This window comes from Balaenoptera acutorostrata, chromosome 4, assembly GCF_949987535.1.
Source record: "Balaenoptera acutorostrata chromosome 4, mBalAcu1.1, whole genome shotgun sequence".
Taxonomy (NCBI): domain Eukaryota; kingdom Metazoa; phylum Chordata; class Mammalia; order Artiodactyla; family Balaenopteridae; genus Balaenoptera; species Balaenoptera acutorostrata.
In genome coordinates this window covers 133,904,303-133,922,673 of record NC_080067.1, presented here as the reverse complement: position 1 = coordinate 133,922,673, position 18,371 = coordinate 133,904,303, and the positions used below count along the sequence as shown (strand labels likewise).

At 38.3% G+C, this 18,371-nt stretch overlaps 1 protein-coding gene across 1 annotated transcript in view; it reads left to right on the top strand.

Moving 5' to 3' along the window:
* The window catches only part of ADAMTS5 (ADAM metallopeptidase with thrombospondin type 1 motif 5), a 49,519-nt gene extending 31,508 nt beyond the window's left edge, over positions 1–18,011 (top strand). Inside the window, exons 4-8 of the mRNA XM_007164270.2 lie at positions 1,181–1,464; positions 2,898–3,081; positions 3,457–3,632; positions 5,622–5,797; positions 11,311–18,011. Of these exons, the coding sequence (XP_007164332.2) occupies positions 1,181–1,464; positions 2,898–3,081; positions 3,457–3,632; positions 5,622–5,797; positions 11,311–11,878 (1,388 nt within the window). The 3' untranslated portion in view covers positions 11,879–18,011. The remainder of the gene's footprint in view (positions 1–1,180; positions 1,465–2,897; positions 3,082–3,456; positions 3,633–5,621; positions 5,798–11,310) is intronic.
* The last annotated feature ends 360 nt before the right edge of the window (positions 18,012–18,371 follow it).

The following is an 18,371-nucleotide window of genomic DNA, read 5'->3' as shown; positions in this document are numbered from 1 at the left end:
AAGAACTGATAAGTGTTAAGTGTGTAACAAATATTATTTTTAGTATTGTTAATAATCAGTGTGTAAATCTTAAAATCAAGTGAACAGAAAAACACCAGAACTGATGGGCAATATGTAAGCTCCTGTAAGAAGAGAGGAAGTTGAAGGAGTTAACTCACTGGGAAGGGATTTCTTAGGGAAGCTTTTTGGGGAAGGTGAGGCACATTTCCGCTTCTGAATTTGCACTATGTCAGCTTCTACTGACCCCCCTAATCCCTTTATAATCCCCACATCACTATGTACTGAGAGCACCAACTTGTTTGTGACAGACACACTCCAAAGACCCAACAAATACCAACTGCATTCAATAACTAATACAAAGGGGAGAAAAGGGATGCAAAGAGTAAAAAAATGGGCCTAGCCCCAAGTTATCAAAGGTATTTTCTTTTCTTCTCCCACTGCTCCTGATATGTGATGCTTGAAAGCTCTTTATTAAAATTCTTTCAGTCTAAAAGAAAGACTTTATTTCCTTCAGTTTATTGGGAGACCTTTAGGGGCGGATCTGGGTCATTTTTCTGTATCCCTAATATCTAGTATGTTTGCTAGAACATTGTAGGCGTTAAGCAGATGTTGGTTGAGTGAGTGCGGGAATGAATGAGGCATCCACTTGTTTATTACTTATGGAATTAATGGAAAGGTGACATGGATGGGGGATGGGTGCATGAAGAAGAAGTAAGAATGGGGTAGTTGGAAGTGGAGAAAGGGACATAGAAAGGGTACAAGGACAAACTCTGTTTCTCAAAGTTGTAAACACCTATTCATTATTATTGTTGCTGTTGTTATTGTTATTATACCCACTATCTTATTTCCTCTAGGTCCATCCCAGTTTCTGTTAGTACCTCAGCGCAATGACTATTTTCACAGCTAATTATTATGAAGTAATTTTATTTAATCAAACCACTGCCCATCACTATGTATACCCCAGAACACATCATCCATGGGAAATCCTAGTGGGCGCTGGTGAGCTCACAGAGGCAAACAGCCGCGTGCACAGGGAGTGCCCTCCCCAGGGCATCACACTGCAGATCTGTAGATGCATCGTGTTTCAGCACCAGCTGGAGTCTTGCGTTTTCAGATCCATAATTTTCAAGGTTTGAAACAGAAAACACAGAACAGTGGTCAATCTTGCTTATTCTTTTAGGTAACTGTTTGCTAGACCTGCCACGCAAGCAGCTCCTGGGCCCCGAGGAACTCCCGGGACAGACCTACGATGCCAGTCAGCAGTGCAACCTGACCTTCGGGCCCGAGTACTCGGTGTGTCCCGGGATGGACGTGTGCGCCCGCCTCTGGTGCGCCGTGGTGCGCCAGGGCCAGATGGTGTGTCTGACCAAGAAGCTGCCAGCCGTGGAAGGGACACCATGTGGAAAAGGGAGGATCTGCCTGCAGGGCAAGTGTGTGGACAAGACCAAGAAAAAATATTATTCAGTAAGTGATTTCCTTGTCACGCAGGGCCTGGAGACCCAAGGCCTGATGTACCTTCCTGTGACACATGCGGGGACTGGCCACAGAAGGCTCTATTTCCTAGTTAAAATATTTTTCCTTGAGGGATCTATTTACAGCTCCCTCCTTTACCTGCAAGAGCCATCCCCAGCTGTCAATTACTGGAGAAAATGCAGATCTCAGGTTATATCCTGTAGCAAATAAGTAGAGAGCCCAGATTCTGTCTAATTGAGACCCCACGTAGGGCCCCAAATTACCGCTTGGGAGTTTACTTTCAAACTGCTCTTAAAGTTATTGGAATACATTTATTTCAAATCGGTAAGGAAATAGCAAAGCTGACACATGGTCCTCATACATACTTGGTGAACTCCAAAACGGTCATGCTTTCCCCCTCGTGGCAAGTTAATCTAACTTCAGGAACTGAAGTAACCACACCTGCTCCAGGGAGACACCTCCTCCCTCCCTATGCACCCGGTCCAGCTTCAGGTCAGCAACTGCCACCTTCACTGTCAAGGTCCAAGCAAAGCATTTGTTCCCTCTCACTCATAACATTTTCAAAGTCCCTAGAAGAGTGTTGCCATAGGCGTGTTGCCTGTGCCTTTCAAGACTACCACACAAGCAAGCATCCTCAGATACCCTGACACATAAAACCAGAGGAAGTTCTTCAGGAATTCCCTCGGCAAAGACGTTTCTAGTATCTTCCTCTTGGAGTCTCTCAGCTTCCTGCTGCCTGCCGTGTTTCCATAGCAATAGACCTGGGATGTCATAACAGGACTCTTCATTCCCTGTGATGTGGGTGCATGTGGTTGGGTGCTCTTCAGTATCTGTCCCATTTCCTCTTTACGGGGTGTAATGAAGCCAAGCCCAGGTCAGATACATTTATGCATGTGGCAGAGGGTCTGTCACAGGTGGGACGTGTGATGTCAACAAAGGGACTGCAGAACTTCAGTGCTGAAGAGGGAGAAAAGATGTAAGCATAATCAACCTGGAATCATACAAAATCTTTAGCATCACACAGTTCTTTAAAGATGGAAGATCAGGGTGGACACAAAGTGAACCGTGGTTCAGTGGTTATTAACAGAAATGCACTGTATCAGAAGGTCCAAAGAAGCCACGAGCAATCCTTGCAGTGTGCTCAGTACTTAGGGTGAAGTGTTCAGACCCTCTAGTGCTGGGGGGTGGGGGACAGAAAAGGTGGATTGCCAAGATTTGAAATCACATTGTAATTCCAGAGTGTTCAATACCTGTGACCATGTTTAAATTCATTTAACTGTGATGAAGTTTCCACCGAGTGACTGAATGCAAGTGATTTCCAAATGTACATTCCACTGAGTCATTGAATGCATGTGATTTCCAAATGTATATTTTGAATGTTTTCCTCCCTTCTCAGTTAAAATATCTTCTATTTTCTGTTTTAGACATCGAGCCATGGCAGCTGGGGATCCTGGGGGTCTTGGGGCCAGTGTTCTCGTTCATGTGGGGGAGGAGTACAGTTTGCCTATCGCCACTGCAATAACCCCGCTCCCAGAAACAATGGCCGTTACTGCACAGGGAAGAGGGCCATCTACCGCTCCTGCAGTGTCATACCCTGCCCGGCCAATGGTACGCTACTCCCAAGTGTCAGCAGCCGTCATGTGTCGGGTGTAATTTGTATCCTAGCAGTAATAAATAGCGGAGGCTGGAGAAATAGCCTATTAATCTTGTACTGCACAGTTCCACCAGTATGCAAATCAGTAACAAATACATGAGTGATTTTTAAATTATTACTGTAAACAGCTGAGTGTTCAGGGAGTAGGAAGAAAATAATTGCTGTTTTCAACTCTGTGTTGAAGATAAAAATCCTTCAACACTGGTGTGGAGAAACTCTGGAAAAAAAAAATTTATCATCTATCATCTCCTTAAAGGTATTTAAATGAACAAGAATATATCTAAGTTTCAGAACAGAGAGAGTAATAGTGTGACATGTTTGATTTTTAGGTAAATCTTTTCGTCATGAGCAGTGTGAGGCCAAAAATGGATATCAGTCTGATGCAAAAGGAGTCAAAACGTTTGTGGAATGGGTTCCCAAATATGCAGGCGTCCTGCCAGGAGATGTGTGCAAACTGACCTGCAGAGCTAAGGGCACCGGCTACTACGTAGTGTTTTCTCCAAAGGTAACTGCATGCAGACTGTCCAGAAACAGTAGGCGTCCTTGGTGGAAATTATTTGGTAGAATGGAGGCTGCACATACCAAATGTAAACAGTCATTATTTTGGGGGGGTGGCTAGGTTTTGGAAGGTTTTATTTTCACCTCTGTAATTTCTATATTTTCAAACTTGCTCCAATGAATCAAAAGGATTTTGTAAACAGAACAAGTAAATGTTTTAAAAGCTATTTTTGAAGAAGTGTAACTCTCTGTCAAGAAGGTGAATTGCAAACTTAACTTCAAAATAGTATTCCCTAGGTACATTTGTAATGGGGACTATAAAACAAGAAAGTTTTCTATTTTTCTGTCATCTTTTACTGAAGAATTCCTTTGGCGATTCATGAAGATAGATTCAAGATCATCATCCCTGACCTAGACATTAAAATGTCTTGCACCTTTAAAATGAATCAGTGTCCTTCTAGTTATACACATTTATAATATATGCATGTGAAATTATCCCTTGTTTTCCACAGAAGAGCATTTTCTGACGTACTGAAGTTTCATTTCTCACAAGCAACATTATGGAGCAGTTTAAAACAGTTTATCTAATTTGCAAATAGGTGCTATATTTAAAACCACCTCTGTAACTGGTCTTCAGATATTTATGACATATTATTGAAAAATAAGTTAATGTCCAAGTTATGTAACATTTAAAATGTTTTTATCTTTTTATTGCAAAATAATACATTTTCATTTAAAAATATTATAGAGAAATAAAAGCAAAAATATTACCTGGAAATATAATCATTTAGAGAGCTGTTAACCTGTTTAAGAATACCCTACCTCACTTTATATACATATACACCCTCATATACTCACACACGTATATGAAAGAGTTTTGTATATACACAAATACAAAATATGTATGTTTATACATATGACTATATATTGTTACTTATACATACTTATATGCACAAACCACTGAGTCCATATACAAAGTATTTTGTAACTAGCTTATTAAATATATGCTAATTCTTTTTTTCAAAAATATTCAGTCTCTTCCAGTAAGTACTTTTCTCTGACCTTCCCAGACTTCTTTTTTACACGACTTTGTCTCTACTTCAGTGTCTCACAGTTCAACACAATAGGGAATGCTTTCCAACCGTTACAAGGTTGTGACTGTCCAGTGTAGATTTTCAATTTTGTTAACAGTAATAACAATTATGCACAAGACAGAAATAGAGTCACAGATATAGAAAACAAACTTATGGTTATAGAAAACAAACTACCAAGCGGGGAGGGAGGAAGGGGTAAATTGGGATTGGGATTGACACATACACACTGCTATATATAAAACAAATAACTAATAAGAACCTACAGCATAGCACAGGGAACTGTACTCAATATTCTGTAATGACCTATATAGGAAAAGAATCTAAAAAAGAGTGGATATAATGCATATGTATAACTGATTCACTTAACTGCACAGCAGAAACTCGCACAACGTTGTAAATCAACTATCAAAATTAATTAACAGAAAACAATTGTGCAAACAAAAAGGACGTCTGCATTCGTGAGCCTGCTCGTATTCTGCTCTCCACACAAGTGACAAACAGTCCCACACACTAAGTGAAAGATTGTTTCTAGCAATAAAAAGGCAAGACCGTACCATGGGAACGTATTACGCACACAGAAATGGAGACTAGGACCTCGGGTCTCCTAACACGTTCGGAATTAAGCTCAAGAGGTAAAGGAGAGAGAAAGGGCATAACCCCAATCTATCCCAGGTCTTCTTCTTTCTGCCAGTATGTCAAGAATTTTTCAGTTGGATACTCCTGGAAACTATGGGTTGTTTTTTTTGTTTTTTGTTTTTTTTCTGATTGGTTGTTTAGTTTCCAAAGTACTATCTATTCCAATCAAACTTAAAACTCCCAAATTAGAACTTGCAATTTTATCAAAGAACCCACCTACGCAGTTCCTAGTGTTTCCCACTGCTAACGTGTTTCTCGTTATTCAGGTGACCGATGGAACGGAATGCAGGCCATACAGCAATTCCGTCTGCGTCCGGGGAAAGTGTGTGAGGACGGGCTGTGACGGCATCATTGGCTCGAAGCTGCAATATGACAAGTGCGGAGTGTGTGGAGGAGACAACTCCAGCTGCACAAAGGTGATTGGAACCTTCAATAAAAAAAGGTAACGTGAGAGAACGATTGCCCTTATCTGATCTGAACGAAGCTTTAGACTCTTGCAAAATTGATAAAGGAGGACACGTGTTACATCATAAGCTATCTGTGGGAGGACATCTAGCCAGGACCTAGTTACACATTATGAATATGGGAAGGGAAGGAGAGGACATGAAATGAGCTCTGCATGCCGACTGGAAACCCATGGCACCTCTGCAAGCAGATTAACTGCAATAGCCGTGGGTCCAGGTTTTGCAGAGTGTGAAAAAGGCAAAGAAAATGTCTGTGACATTCCACTTTAGCCATATCTTGCAAATCTATTATTTCTGAAACACCATGTAGGAAGGGATGACTGGTTTCCAACTTAACTACTGTTTTTTTTTTTTTGTTTTTTTTTTTTTTTACGAATACATTCTCATTAGGCTGTAGTTTTCTTGAGAAAACATTTCTCAATGCAAAATGTAAGTTATCTGCAGTAGTGTAGATGGCAAGCCCGTTTTTGAGACAACTATCCTCGTTTATATCTACTCTGTAAAGAATAATGTCAGTTTTCTGCTTCCTCTCATGGTCCTTGATTACACTCTTGCTTTATATATGTAAGTTTAGAAAGTACCACTTTCTGGCGTGAAATATTATACTATCAGCTAGGATGGCTGAGTCAGCTAAATAGTCTGCTGGAATGCAGGATTGTTTTTCCTCTTCACCAGACCACTCTTAATGCTGAGTGGTATTGGTCAGGTTCACCTGTATTCCTGATATATGTGCTGTGTTGTCTTTAACTGGAGAGGAATATACAAACCAAGTCAACAATAAGAATTTCTTAAAACAATCGCATGCCATGGTAATGTAAAAAACTAGAAATGACCTTTGATGGGATAAAAAAAATGTATGGCTGGAGAATTTATTCTGTATTAAAATATGCATTACTAATCCTATTTGCTAGTGATACAATAATTATTTATCTAATTGTGTTGGGCCATCTAGGTCAAAAACCCTGCAAGTCCAGTTATATCCTGCATTTTAATATATTTCAAAGGTGCAAGGCTCCTTAGAAATGATCCAGTCTAACGTTTTGCTTTACAAATGAGGGAATTGGGACTCTGAAAGTTTAAGACTTACCCAGTTTTACTTGGCTGATAAATGCCAAAGTAGAGGCTATAGCTTAGGTCATAAAAGTAGGATGCACAGGCCATTTGTAAAAAAGAAAAAAAGAAAAAAAAAAAAGAAGGAAGGGAAAAAATTCAGGAACCAAATGAGAAATAAAATTATTTTAAAAAAATAATACCTTATGTACTGTATGCTGTGTATCCTTCCTACATCAACTTATAAACCTCTTTTTGTAATACTAAATTTAGCATTAAGCTTTTTGTATTTACAACGAATATCCGCATATTTTATGTTACCTGAAAAGGTGAAGGAAGACATTCATGATAGCAGCAAGCAGGATACAACATAACTGCTTGCAAATTGATTTGACCAAGATTATAGTATGTGGTACAAATGACCTGTTTGAGTATCCTATATAAATTATCTTGGCCTAGTGTGATCGATAAAAGAGAACATTGATCTTGGAGCTGGAATATTTGCAGTCACGCTCTGGCTCAGTAATTCACTAGCCATGTGATCTTTGAAGAGTCACCCAACTTCTTTACAATTAGCATCCTTGAGAGCAGAATGGAAATAATAGTAATTACCTTGCCAATGAATGTCGCTGTGAGGACCAAATGAGATAATGCATATTAAAATATTGCACTAAGTTCGAACCTCTTCACAAATATGATCCTAATTTTAATTCACTCCTCCCTCAATTTTCTTCGTGTCAGTAAAGGGCAACTCAATCCTTCTACTGCCTAGTACCAAAACTTTGGCGTCATCTTTCACACCTCATTTCCTCTCACACCCCACATCCATCCATCTGCACAACCTCTCAGTCCTACTTGCAACATATGTCCAGAATCTGGTTGCCCCTTACAGCCACAAGCAGGAGCACTGCTATCTGGTAGTCATTGTCTCTTGCCTGGACCAATCGAGCACTCTTCCCACGGGTCTCCTGGCCCCTGGCCCCTCACAGTCTCTTTTTCACAAAGCAGAGAGAGCCATCACTTTATCACCTAAGTCAGATGGTGGCATTCCTGGGCTCAACCCTCCAATGGCTACCTTCTCACTTACAGGCAGCGTCTGAGATCTCCTCATAACCTGTGAGATGCTAACACATTTGGTCGCTGCGCTGCTCTGAGTCCCTTCTACACTGGCCACTTCGCTTGCTCTGTGCTAACATACTGGACTTCCCAACACTCCTCAAACATGGCAAGTGGCAGCATGTGCACTATTTCCTCTGCCTGGAACAATTTTTAACAATTAATAAGCAGTGCTTCCTCTAGAATTCCTTCAGATGTCTGTTAAATGTCACCACTACCCGCCCCCCAACAAGGTGGTGGCTTCCGTAAGTGAATGGGAGGATCTCTCCCCCATCCTCGTCGTTCCTCTATCTTCTTACTCTGTTTCTTCACAGCTCCTAATCAACAGATATCGTCACATATTTTGTTTGGGGGTCTAAGCCCCAGCCCACTAGAATGTCCCTTCCATGGCAGCATGCTTAGTATGTAAGAATGCATGTATTCCTTCATGGCAGGTACTGTTCTTGTACTGGGGAGATAGCCCTGAACAAAAGAAGATTCTCCTGCCTTGCCAGCCACACTTCCTACTTCATAGTTATATGAAAACAGCTGCATTCATTCATGGTAGCCAAGGAAGCTGGTTAATGTCCAAAGTGTAAATGATACCAAGAAGGTTGCAAAGAAAATGAATAAGGAGTACAAAGGGAAACCTATTTTACTAAAACATCAAGAAATCAGGGCATGACTATTTACAATAGCCAGGACATGGAAGCAACCTAAGTGTCCATCGACACATGAATGGATAAAGAAGATGTGGCACGTATGTACAACAGAATATTACTCAGCCATAAAAAGAAACGAAACTGAGTTATTTGTAGTGAGGTGGATGGACCTAGAGTCTGTCATACAGAGTGAAGTAAGTCAGAAAGAGAAAAACAAATACCGTATGCTAACACATATATATGGAATCTAAAAAAAAAAAAATGGTTCTGAAGAACCTAGGGTCAGGACAGGAATGAAGACACAGATGCAGACGTAAAGAATGGACTTGAGGACACGGGGAGGGGGAAGGGTAAGCTGGGACGAAGTGAGAGAGAGGCATGGACATATATACACTATCAAATGTAAAATAGATAGCTAGTGGGAAGCAGCCGCATAGCACAGGGAGATCAGCTCAGTGCTTTGTGACCACCTAGAAGGGTGGGATAGGGAAGGTGGGAGGGAGATGCAAGAGGGAGGGGATATGGGGATATAGGTATACATATAGCTGATTCACTTTGTTATACAGCAGAAACTAACAGAACATTGTAAAGCAATTATACTCCAATAAAGATGTTTAAAAAAAAGAAAAGAAAAGAAATCAGGGCATGAATCCTCATACTTCCCAGTGGCTCGGGAAGCTCAGCTTGAGGCCTGCACAGTGCTGAGAGTTCCCAGTGGTTCTCGTGAATATGAGTCAGACTCTAAGAACAAGGATGAAGAAAAAGGTTCTCCTGTCTAATTCCCTTACCCTATATTCTTCGCTTTCTTGACACTCTGTTTGGTATCATTTAAACTCTGAGCATCACCAGAGCTTATTTTAACTGTTATGAAGTACAGTCGGTGGAGGGAAGGGTTTCATGCAATGGGGACGTGGTAAAGGGAGCATAAAGTGTGAGTCGAGAAGCCTAGAACTGCCACTCCTTAGCTCTGGAACGAATTTGTACAAATACTTTAATGCATCTCCACGTTATAGACTTTTTAGGTAAGATGGAACGTTTTCTCCTGGCTTTGTTTGAAGCCACTGTAGAAACATCTCATCTCTTAATATTAGATACCTCAAAAAAAAAAAAAAATCCTGTGACAGAATCTAGTCCAAATGTATTACAAAAATTAAGATAGTGAATCAAATTAGGGAATTCCCTGGCAGTCCAGTGGTTAGGACTCCGGGTTTTCACTGCTGAGGGCCCGGGTTCAATCCCTGGTTGGCAAACTAAGTTCCTGCAAGCTAAGTGGTGCGGCCAAAAAAAAAAGCTAATGAATCAAATTGAATAGATAAGCAACATCATCAGCATTGCATCTTCTGTCTTCAGCACAGTAGGAAGCTCTGACACCTGTCTGGCCATCATGGTAGGTCAGATGCCCAACAGAAAGGGGTCTTCCCTGGGGATAAGCCTCCTCTCCAGTTCAGAGGAAATGCTTGAGTGGGAAACACATTTGGATTTTACATATATGAATCCGTTATCCCGTATCCTCTAAACTTGAGTAAGAATTCAAAAGTAAATAATTAAATTTCACACACATCAGTCAAACTGCACAAGCAAAGTATTTGTTTCTATTTAAATAACTAGGAAAGTAAAACATATGAGGACCTTAATATGAAATTACTTAGAGAGGCAAAGATTTGGGCAAAAGATGACTCCTCCCCACTGGTGGAGTCCCTTGGTGCTTAATTAACCTTTCTGTCCTTGCGTTTTCTGCAACCTTATGGGTATCAGAGATATTTATGCCTTTTCCCATTTTCCTGAGCAGATGATGGGTCATTAGAGATCTAGCTCATATGTCACTCACCATAAAGCCTTGCTCAATTGACCATAACACTTTGCAGACCCTAAGCATTCAGGGAAATTTGCTAAGGCATTAAGGATTTTTTTTGTCCTTTGATGATTCTGGTAAGCTAAGGTTACGCAGTTAAAGAATTTTATGTTCTATTTTCTGTCCTGCCCCAGGAAATCCAGAGTTTTAGTAGAAATGGAGTCAGAGCCTCTAACCTGTCTACAGTTCAACAAATAATTAAATCCGTGGTTTCCCAACTAGTCTGCACCTTGGAACAGTGTGGGGAACTCTAAAAGTACTGCTGCGTATGACCCATCCTGAAAGATGGGGATTTAACTGCTCTGGCGTCTGGGGGTTTAAATTTGTAGGCTTTGGAATTTTTAAAAGATCCTCACATGATCTTAATATGCAAACAAGCTTGAGGAACGTTCATTGAAAGCCTTCTATGAGATTAATTGAGGGTAGATTTTTGTTGGTTTGTGTTTACGTGCATTTTGTGCCAGAAAAAACCTAAAGTAGCTTTGTAAAGATGATAAGATTTGATAAGGATGTGTGATTTTTGTGTAAATCTTTAACTAAAGGTAGTATAAATTTTAAAAACCAAGGCAGGTTGCTAACATCATCCTAATTTTGAACATCATAATAAAAATGTAACAATGTGATAGTCTGACTGCAATTTTATTTTGTTCTAAGAAGATTAATTTTTGAAGGCAATTTTAAACGAATCTTTTTAATACATTAAAACTTTATATTAAGATAAGGTGAGACTTTTAGAGAATTTCTATTTGTTTATCCATTTGTTAAGCATTTACTTATTTTTCTTTCCTCCCCTTTCTTTCTCTCTCTCCCCTGTGGACATTCCTGCTTCCAGCAAGGGTTACACTGATGTTGTGAGGATCCCCGAAGGCGCGACTCACATAAAAGTCCGACAGTTCAAAGCCAAAGACCAGACTAGATTCACTGCCTACTTAGCCCTGAAGAAGAAAAACGGTGAGTACCTTATCAATGGAAAGTACATGATCTCCACTTCGGAAACCATCATTGACATCAATGGAACAGTCATGAACTACAGTGGTTGGAGCCACAGGGATGACTTCTTGCATGGGATGGGCTACTCAGCCACGAAGGAAATTCTAATCGTACAGATTCTTGCAACAGACCCAACTAAAGCCTTGGATGTCCGTTACAGTTTTTTTGTTCCCAAGAAGTCCACTCCAAAAGTAAACTCTGTCACTGGCGACAGCAGCAATAAAGTGGGCTCACCCACTCCACAGCTGCAGTGGGTGACGGGCCCTTGGCTCGCCTGTTCTAGAACCTGTGACACGGGCTGGCACACGAGGACGGTGCAGTGCCAGGATGGAAACCGGAAGTTAGCGAAGGGATGTCTTCTCTCTCAGAGGCCTTCCGCGTTTAAGCAATGTTTGCTAAAGAAATGTTAGCCTGTGGTTATGATCTTCTGCAGAGACAACTGGATGATTCATCACTGATACAGTCGTGGTGAACACGAGGTCAACCAAAAGCACGGAAAGTCACACTTCAGTGTCATTGTCAACAGGAGTCCGATTATGGGCAGAATCTGCTCTCAGCGACCAAATAAAGATGTGCACTGCTTCATGTGACAGTGGTGACCTTGGAATATAGAAAAACTTGGGAGTTATTGAACATCCCCTGGGCCTACAAGAATACAAAAACACTGGTGAATGTAGAATCAGGGGACATTTGAAGATGGCAGAGCAGTCTCCCCCTTGTCACCTACCTCTTACAGAATGTCTACAAAGGCATCGTAATCATTTTCATGCATATTATTTACACAGTAGCTTATTTTTACTGTTTGTAAATACATTCTTCCTTGGTATGTCACTTTATATCACTTGGTTCTATTAAAAAATATATATATATACATATATATATATATATATATATTTCTATAAAAAAGTGTTTGACCAAAGTAGGTCTGCAGCTGTTTCCACTCCTTCCAGTTTCTAGAAAGAGCTGTGGATGTTTTACTGGAAATTAAGATCTTGCTGCTGTTTTAAGAAAGATTTAGCATACGTTCAGACTACAAGAGATAAAATTTTCGTCAAAAACCATTTTGACAGCAAGCATCTTCTGAGAAATTCTGAAAAGAAAAAAGGAGATCAATGTATCTAGTCATTTAAATACATACAGGGGTCCATTTATTTAAACCTTTGACTGCCTGTATTTTTTTCAGGCAGCCAGCCAAACTAATGGATAATTAGGAGGTAGAAGAAATGTTTGTGTGTGTGTGTATGTTATCGAGTCTAAAAATTAGTTTCCTCCTGTTAGAATTTAAAAAGAAAACAAATACATGCTTCACCATATTTTCAAGTTATATTTTCACAACTGCTTTCTCTTTCTATGGTTCCCATGTGATATCTCACAATGTGTAATATACATTCAGAACACACAGCAAAGAGTTTTCTATCACCTTCAACACTGGTATACCTCTTACCAGCGAGCCTTTAAAATGCATTTTGTTTTTGCTTGTTTGTTTTGTTCAAGGGTTCTGTAGGACCTACAATGTTTTGTACTTCTTGTTGACTTGGTAGTTAGCCATATCTAGAAGTGGTTATCATTAATGTGGCTAGTGAAAAAAAATGGTTAATATTAATAATACTGTTTCCACACCATAGGCAATAACTCCTTGCATTGTTTTTTTTCTTAATCCAAGTATACTTATACTGTACTTAAGATTTTTCCCAATTAGAAAGCATTTGGTTGTACCAGTAAGTGTTTGAGTGATGAAATGTGATGGTCTTTGCAAAGTCTGCCCTTATCTCCATAGCCTGTCTAGGTAGGTTGTGAGTTGGAATAGTTAGACATGGAAAACTTTTACAGTCATCTGCATAAAAATCTCATAGACAGTAAACTTCATCCCTCTACCCCATAGCTCAGAAAATCTAAGATATTTCATTTCATTTGGTTTTTCTTTTTCTTTGTGAAATATCACAAAGCTACTTGTTTTTATAAAATTTTATACTAATCATACCAAATGTGCCTATTGTTAAAGATTTGCATATAAGGATATTAGGGAACTATTGTTTGAGTTTCCTTTAGCTCATGAGAGTTTATTTTTATTATAAGATATTTTTAATATAAAAGGATTATGTAATTGATCTTGCTATAGCACATTCATTTCAATAGACCAGGGGAATGGATGTCTCACTGTTTTAAGTATTTTCTTAAGAAATCATTAAGAAATCAAAACTGTTAATCATCCTTTGGATTTTCATAGACTGACTTTGCTTGAGATGTGGTCCTTTATTCTTAATAAATTACCAGTTAGAAAAAGGAGGCCTATACAAGACTGGTAACCTCCATTTGATGAAGGTACCAGATATCAGGGACAGGGAGAAAAGCTATTCATATCAGTCAGAAAAAAAAATTAAAAATAAAAATCACACCGACCATTTGACTATGCAGAGAGAATTAAGAGAAGGACCAACTTTACTTTTTCCAGTATTCAGAATAACTTGAATCAAGTACTTAAACTATGACAATTTTTTTTTTTTTATCTTTTGTGGTTATACTGACAGCAACATTAAAAAATAATTGAAGAGCAAACATGATTGTCTCCTACTCTGCTTCTCCATACTGTATTCATAGATTTTTAAATATGATTTACCAATGATTCATTTTTTTCCCCAAATATTAGAGTTTTACACTTCTCATGGGAGCAATCCTAGAGAGTTTAGAACAAATAAACCACTATTCCATGCTTTTAAGGAGTTTCCTTTAGGGTTTTTTGTTTTGTTTTGTTTGGTATGGGTATCAATAGACTGACTAAGGAATGTATGTCTAAACTCCTGAGAAAATTTATAGACTGGAAACTGAAATTCAGAGAAATGGAGTGTTTGGTAGACATAGAGAATGATGAGCAAAGGGAAAATCCTCTATAATGAAGATAATCTAGTTCAGTTTCACATTGGGTTATGCCTTTTACCTTTCCATAGTTACATCTTGAATAAAGAGTGTAGGATTCAGGATGCTAGGGGCTACTTCCTAAAAAGAAAAAAAAAGAGAGCTTGTCTAAAAATGCTCAGGTTGGTAAGAATCTAATCTCACTCACAAAACTAAATACTCCAGGTTGTTTCATTAAATACGAAGGGAGCCCAGAAGAAAATAGCATTTATTTCTTCTGGAACAGAAAAAGTCAAACGAAGCCCTGCCTTGTTGTTCAGAGGTTTAAGGACATATTGTTTTAATTTATTCAACAAATTCAACTTCCTCTGCCTTCCTGTGGAAACAGTTTTAGCACATTAAGAATGAAGGGATTAATCACAAACAAAAAAGTTGCAGCACTGAAAAAAAAAGTAATTTATTGTTTTTGCAACTGGTATGTGAATTTGTGTGATAAAATTATTTATTCTTATTTAACAAAAATATGTGCAAATTCTTCTATATTTAAGATGTTTTGCTGTTGTCCTACTTTTTAATTTATGCTTCATGTTTGTGTATAAAGTACACTTTGTGAGTTTACATAATATACGGCACTGGTTGCTTTTGTATTTTTTTTTTACAGAAAGCTTTCTGTGTGAAACAGGTGTATATGTATATATTCCTCATGTATTCTTATTCTGATACTATCCCTTTTCTTTCTAAGTAAGTTTTAAATTTAATCTTCCATGGCTAATAGTGTTCGTCACTTGTAGTTATGTTAATAGGTCTTTTGGATTCCATTTAATACTAATTTTTCCAAGCTTCAGATAAGAAAAGCACTTATTCAAGCAACTAAGGTCTAAGTTTTAAACTAGGATATATAGGTAGCCTGGAAGCTTCCCATAGAAGCTAAGACACAATTCAAAATCAGGTCCATGAGCTTCACTGATGAACTTGGACAAGGGGCTGTTGATATATCACAGCCTCCAAGTGATATCAATGATAATAAAACCAAATAATGTCTTTTGCTGCTCTAGAAACCCTCCTTAAAATTAATATCATTCACTCTCTAGTATCTTTAAGATTCTATAGATGAGAGTAAACAAAGTGGATTTAAATGATTCAAATGTTTGTAGTCATAACTGTTTCGCCAAGTGTGGGATCTCCATTGATACAATATGACTTTTTACTACTACAAATTAATATCTTGGAGGGATAATAGGACTTGGGACAAGCAGGGACACCTCTGAACACACCAGCTTGTTCCTGACTGTGATTTCACAGTCTGGTCCTAGCAGTAAGGCAAAGCGCCTTCGGATACACAATTGACTAGATCCATCTCTGGTTCTGATGTTTCTCCCCTTTACTCCTTCCTCATTGGACAAGGTCATTGTAATGGTGTAGGTGAGGACAGCAGCCAGAGTCAAAGAAGCTCAGGACTTGTGCTATAACTTAGAGTTCACTGTTTGTGAAATAAGATTGAATTTAATAATGGCTGCATTTTGCTAATAGTTTATGGCTGAGTGTGAAATCTCATTGGTATGATTGGTGACTATTACCAATCTATTAGTAGTTAAACTTGAAGCCATAAAAACACCTTATTTTTTTTTTTTAACATTTCAAAGGTACAAAGTAAATGAATGACCTTGAAGACAGAAATGGCCATCCAAAGCTATAATAGAACCAAGTACAGGGTCAAGGTGATCTATCATATAGACACACAGAAAAGGAATTTACATGTTTTCTCTATTATTTTTTTCATTTGTCAACAACATGTAGCTTTAGGTTGTCAAACAGGTAGATCAACTTAGCTCCATAGCCCACTGAAAACTACAATCTTTCTAATAGCTCCCTGTTAGCATGAACTACAGAAATGACTGCTCAAGTTATAACACATGAAACACATCAGTCTGTACCACATAATTTTGTGTTCTATTCAATTAATGTATGAGAACATATTGAAACACCAACCCATGCGTTAGTGAGCCAGAAAATGAGAATATACGTAGTGTTTAGATCAGAAAAGCATTCAACCTGGCAAATATCTTTCTGGTGCCATTATATCATAATTTTTAATGCAGATTTTGTAGAAAAGATAAAGGAATGTGTTGTTAGAAAACGTTGCTTTTAAAATGGAGTAGGACTGAAACATACACATTCATTAACCCTGTTAGTTGCACCCTCTTAATATTCTAGCACTAATAGTAAGTTTGCTGTCTGTGGTCCTTATCTCATAGCTCCACTGGCTGGTCCATGTGTACTGCCATAGGTCAAATGAAAAATAAATAAATAAAGGCCCATCATCCTATAAGGCACTGCCACATCAGAGTGACCCAAGTCTAACACTGTGAGGAAAACTGTGATTTATAAATAAAACAGGGCATTTTTTCTTTTACTTTTCCTTTGGCACATCCAATGAACAATTGTAATCTCTATCAAGGTGCTAACATTTTCAGTGACCAACTGCCAAATGTGGTATTTCTGAGTTACTATTTTATTCTACATGATTTTTCAATTTGCAAAAAAGAACTCTAAGCAATTTGTCAAGCCTGGGCACAACTTGATACTCAAAAGTTTGGGAAATTGTATTTAATGGTCATTCAGATTGGCAGTGTTTAGTGGCATAAGCTATATGTACATTGAGGATGCTTAATGTGACATCCAAACTTGAAGAGATCAGATTGGTGTAGCCCGCTTTTAGGTGTCATGTTCCATCACATACTAAGCCATCAGCATTCCTTTCAAACAAACTTGTTTGTTTCTTATACATGAAGGAACTTCTGCGTATATTTAGCTGGACTTTAAGCTTTGCAATATTTTATGTTCATACATACACTTGGCTACTATATCTCCATCTTTTCTGTAACAATTCACAACACGTTAAAAACACTCACCCCATGCTGAGTATATCTAGGATAGAATATCATACTGTGTGTGACTTTGTGAAACTAGACTTTGGATTAAGAAAGTCTCTGGATGGTATTTTTGCATCACACACTCCGGCATGACATAAATGTAGGAGTCGACAAATACTGCTTACATTTTGGTATGACACATTGATCAGAGGAAATCATGCACGTGCTTTGTAAATAGACTGCAGATAACTAAACAGATTGTGGGAATATGTTCGATTTGATGTAGGCAGTGGCATGAATATTTGATTTCTATATTTGAGTCTGTGAGTCAAGTCAGGTAATAAACAAAAATAGGTAGAACTGAGATTCTTAAATCTTGAAAGATGCTTTCAAGGTAGAGTAAAATATTGAAGATTTACATGCTGTATACAAGCAGTAAAATGTAAGCTGCTTTTTACACTCAATTTTCCAGAAGTGTTGGCATTTTTCAGTAAATATAATGCTGTTGGAAAACCAAAAAAAATCTTGGAAAACTAAGACGGGTCTTGTTTCAAATGTCTCTTCAGCTTTGGCAAATTTCAAACCTGAAACGACTATTGAAAGCATTACTGTGTCTTGTAGCCTGCATTCCACAACAGCTCTGTTATTCAGGTAAACCACTTGAACTGAGACTTTTGGGACCTATACTGTAATATTTTTCATTAAGGAACAATATCTTATTTTGTAAAGCATTTCTCCTATGTGTGACTTTAAACTGTAAAATTAAACATTGGCTTTGTGGTTTCACTGGGCATAATAAATGTAAATTGTAAACTAGGTTAAAGTATGTACTGCATATAATATGTTTTAGAGGTGGAAACTATTGTCCATTTATTTTTAATTTTCTCATAACAGCAATAGGACCAAGCCAGGTCTTAATGAAGCCCTAGGTTCTCTATAATTTCTACCATCTCTCACTCACGTTGGCACAGACAGTTAATACTTTCTCTCTCTTAAAGTACAATGAACTATATTGCTTCAAGTTCTTCTTACCAACTACCATCCCCTAAGTCTGTCTTCTGTCAAACTTCTGGTGTTAAATTAGAAGCAGCAAGCAACATAATCTACCTGCTTCATCCTTTCTTTTTAAAAAATGAACATATTCTAGATATATAATTAAAGAGCCAAAATAATAATG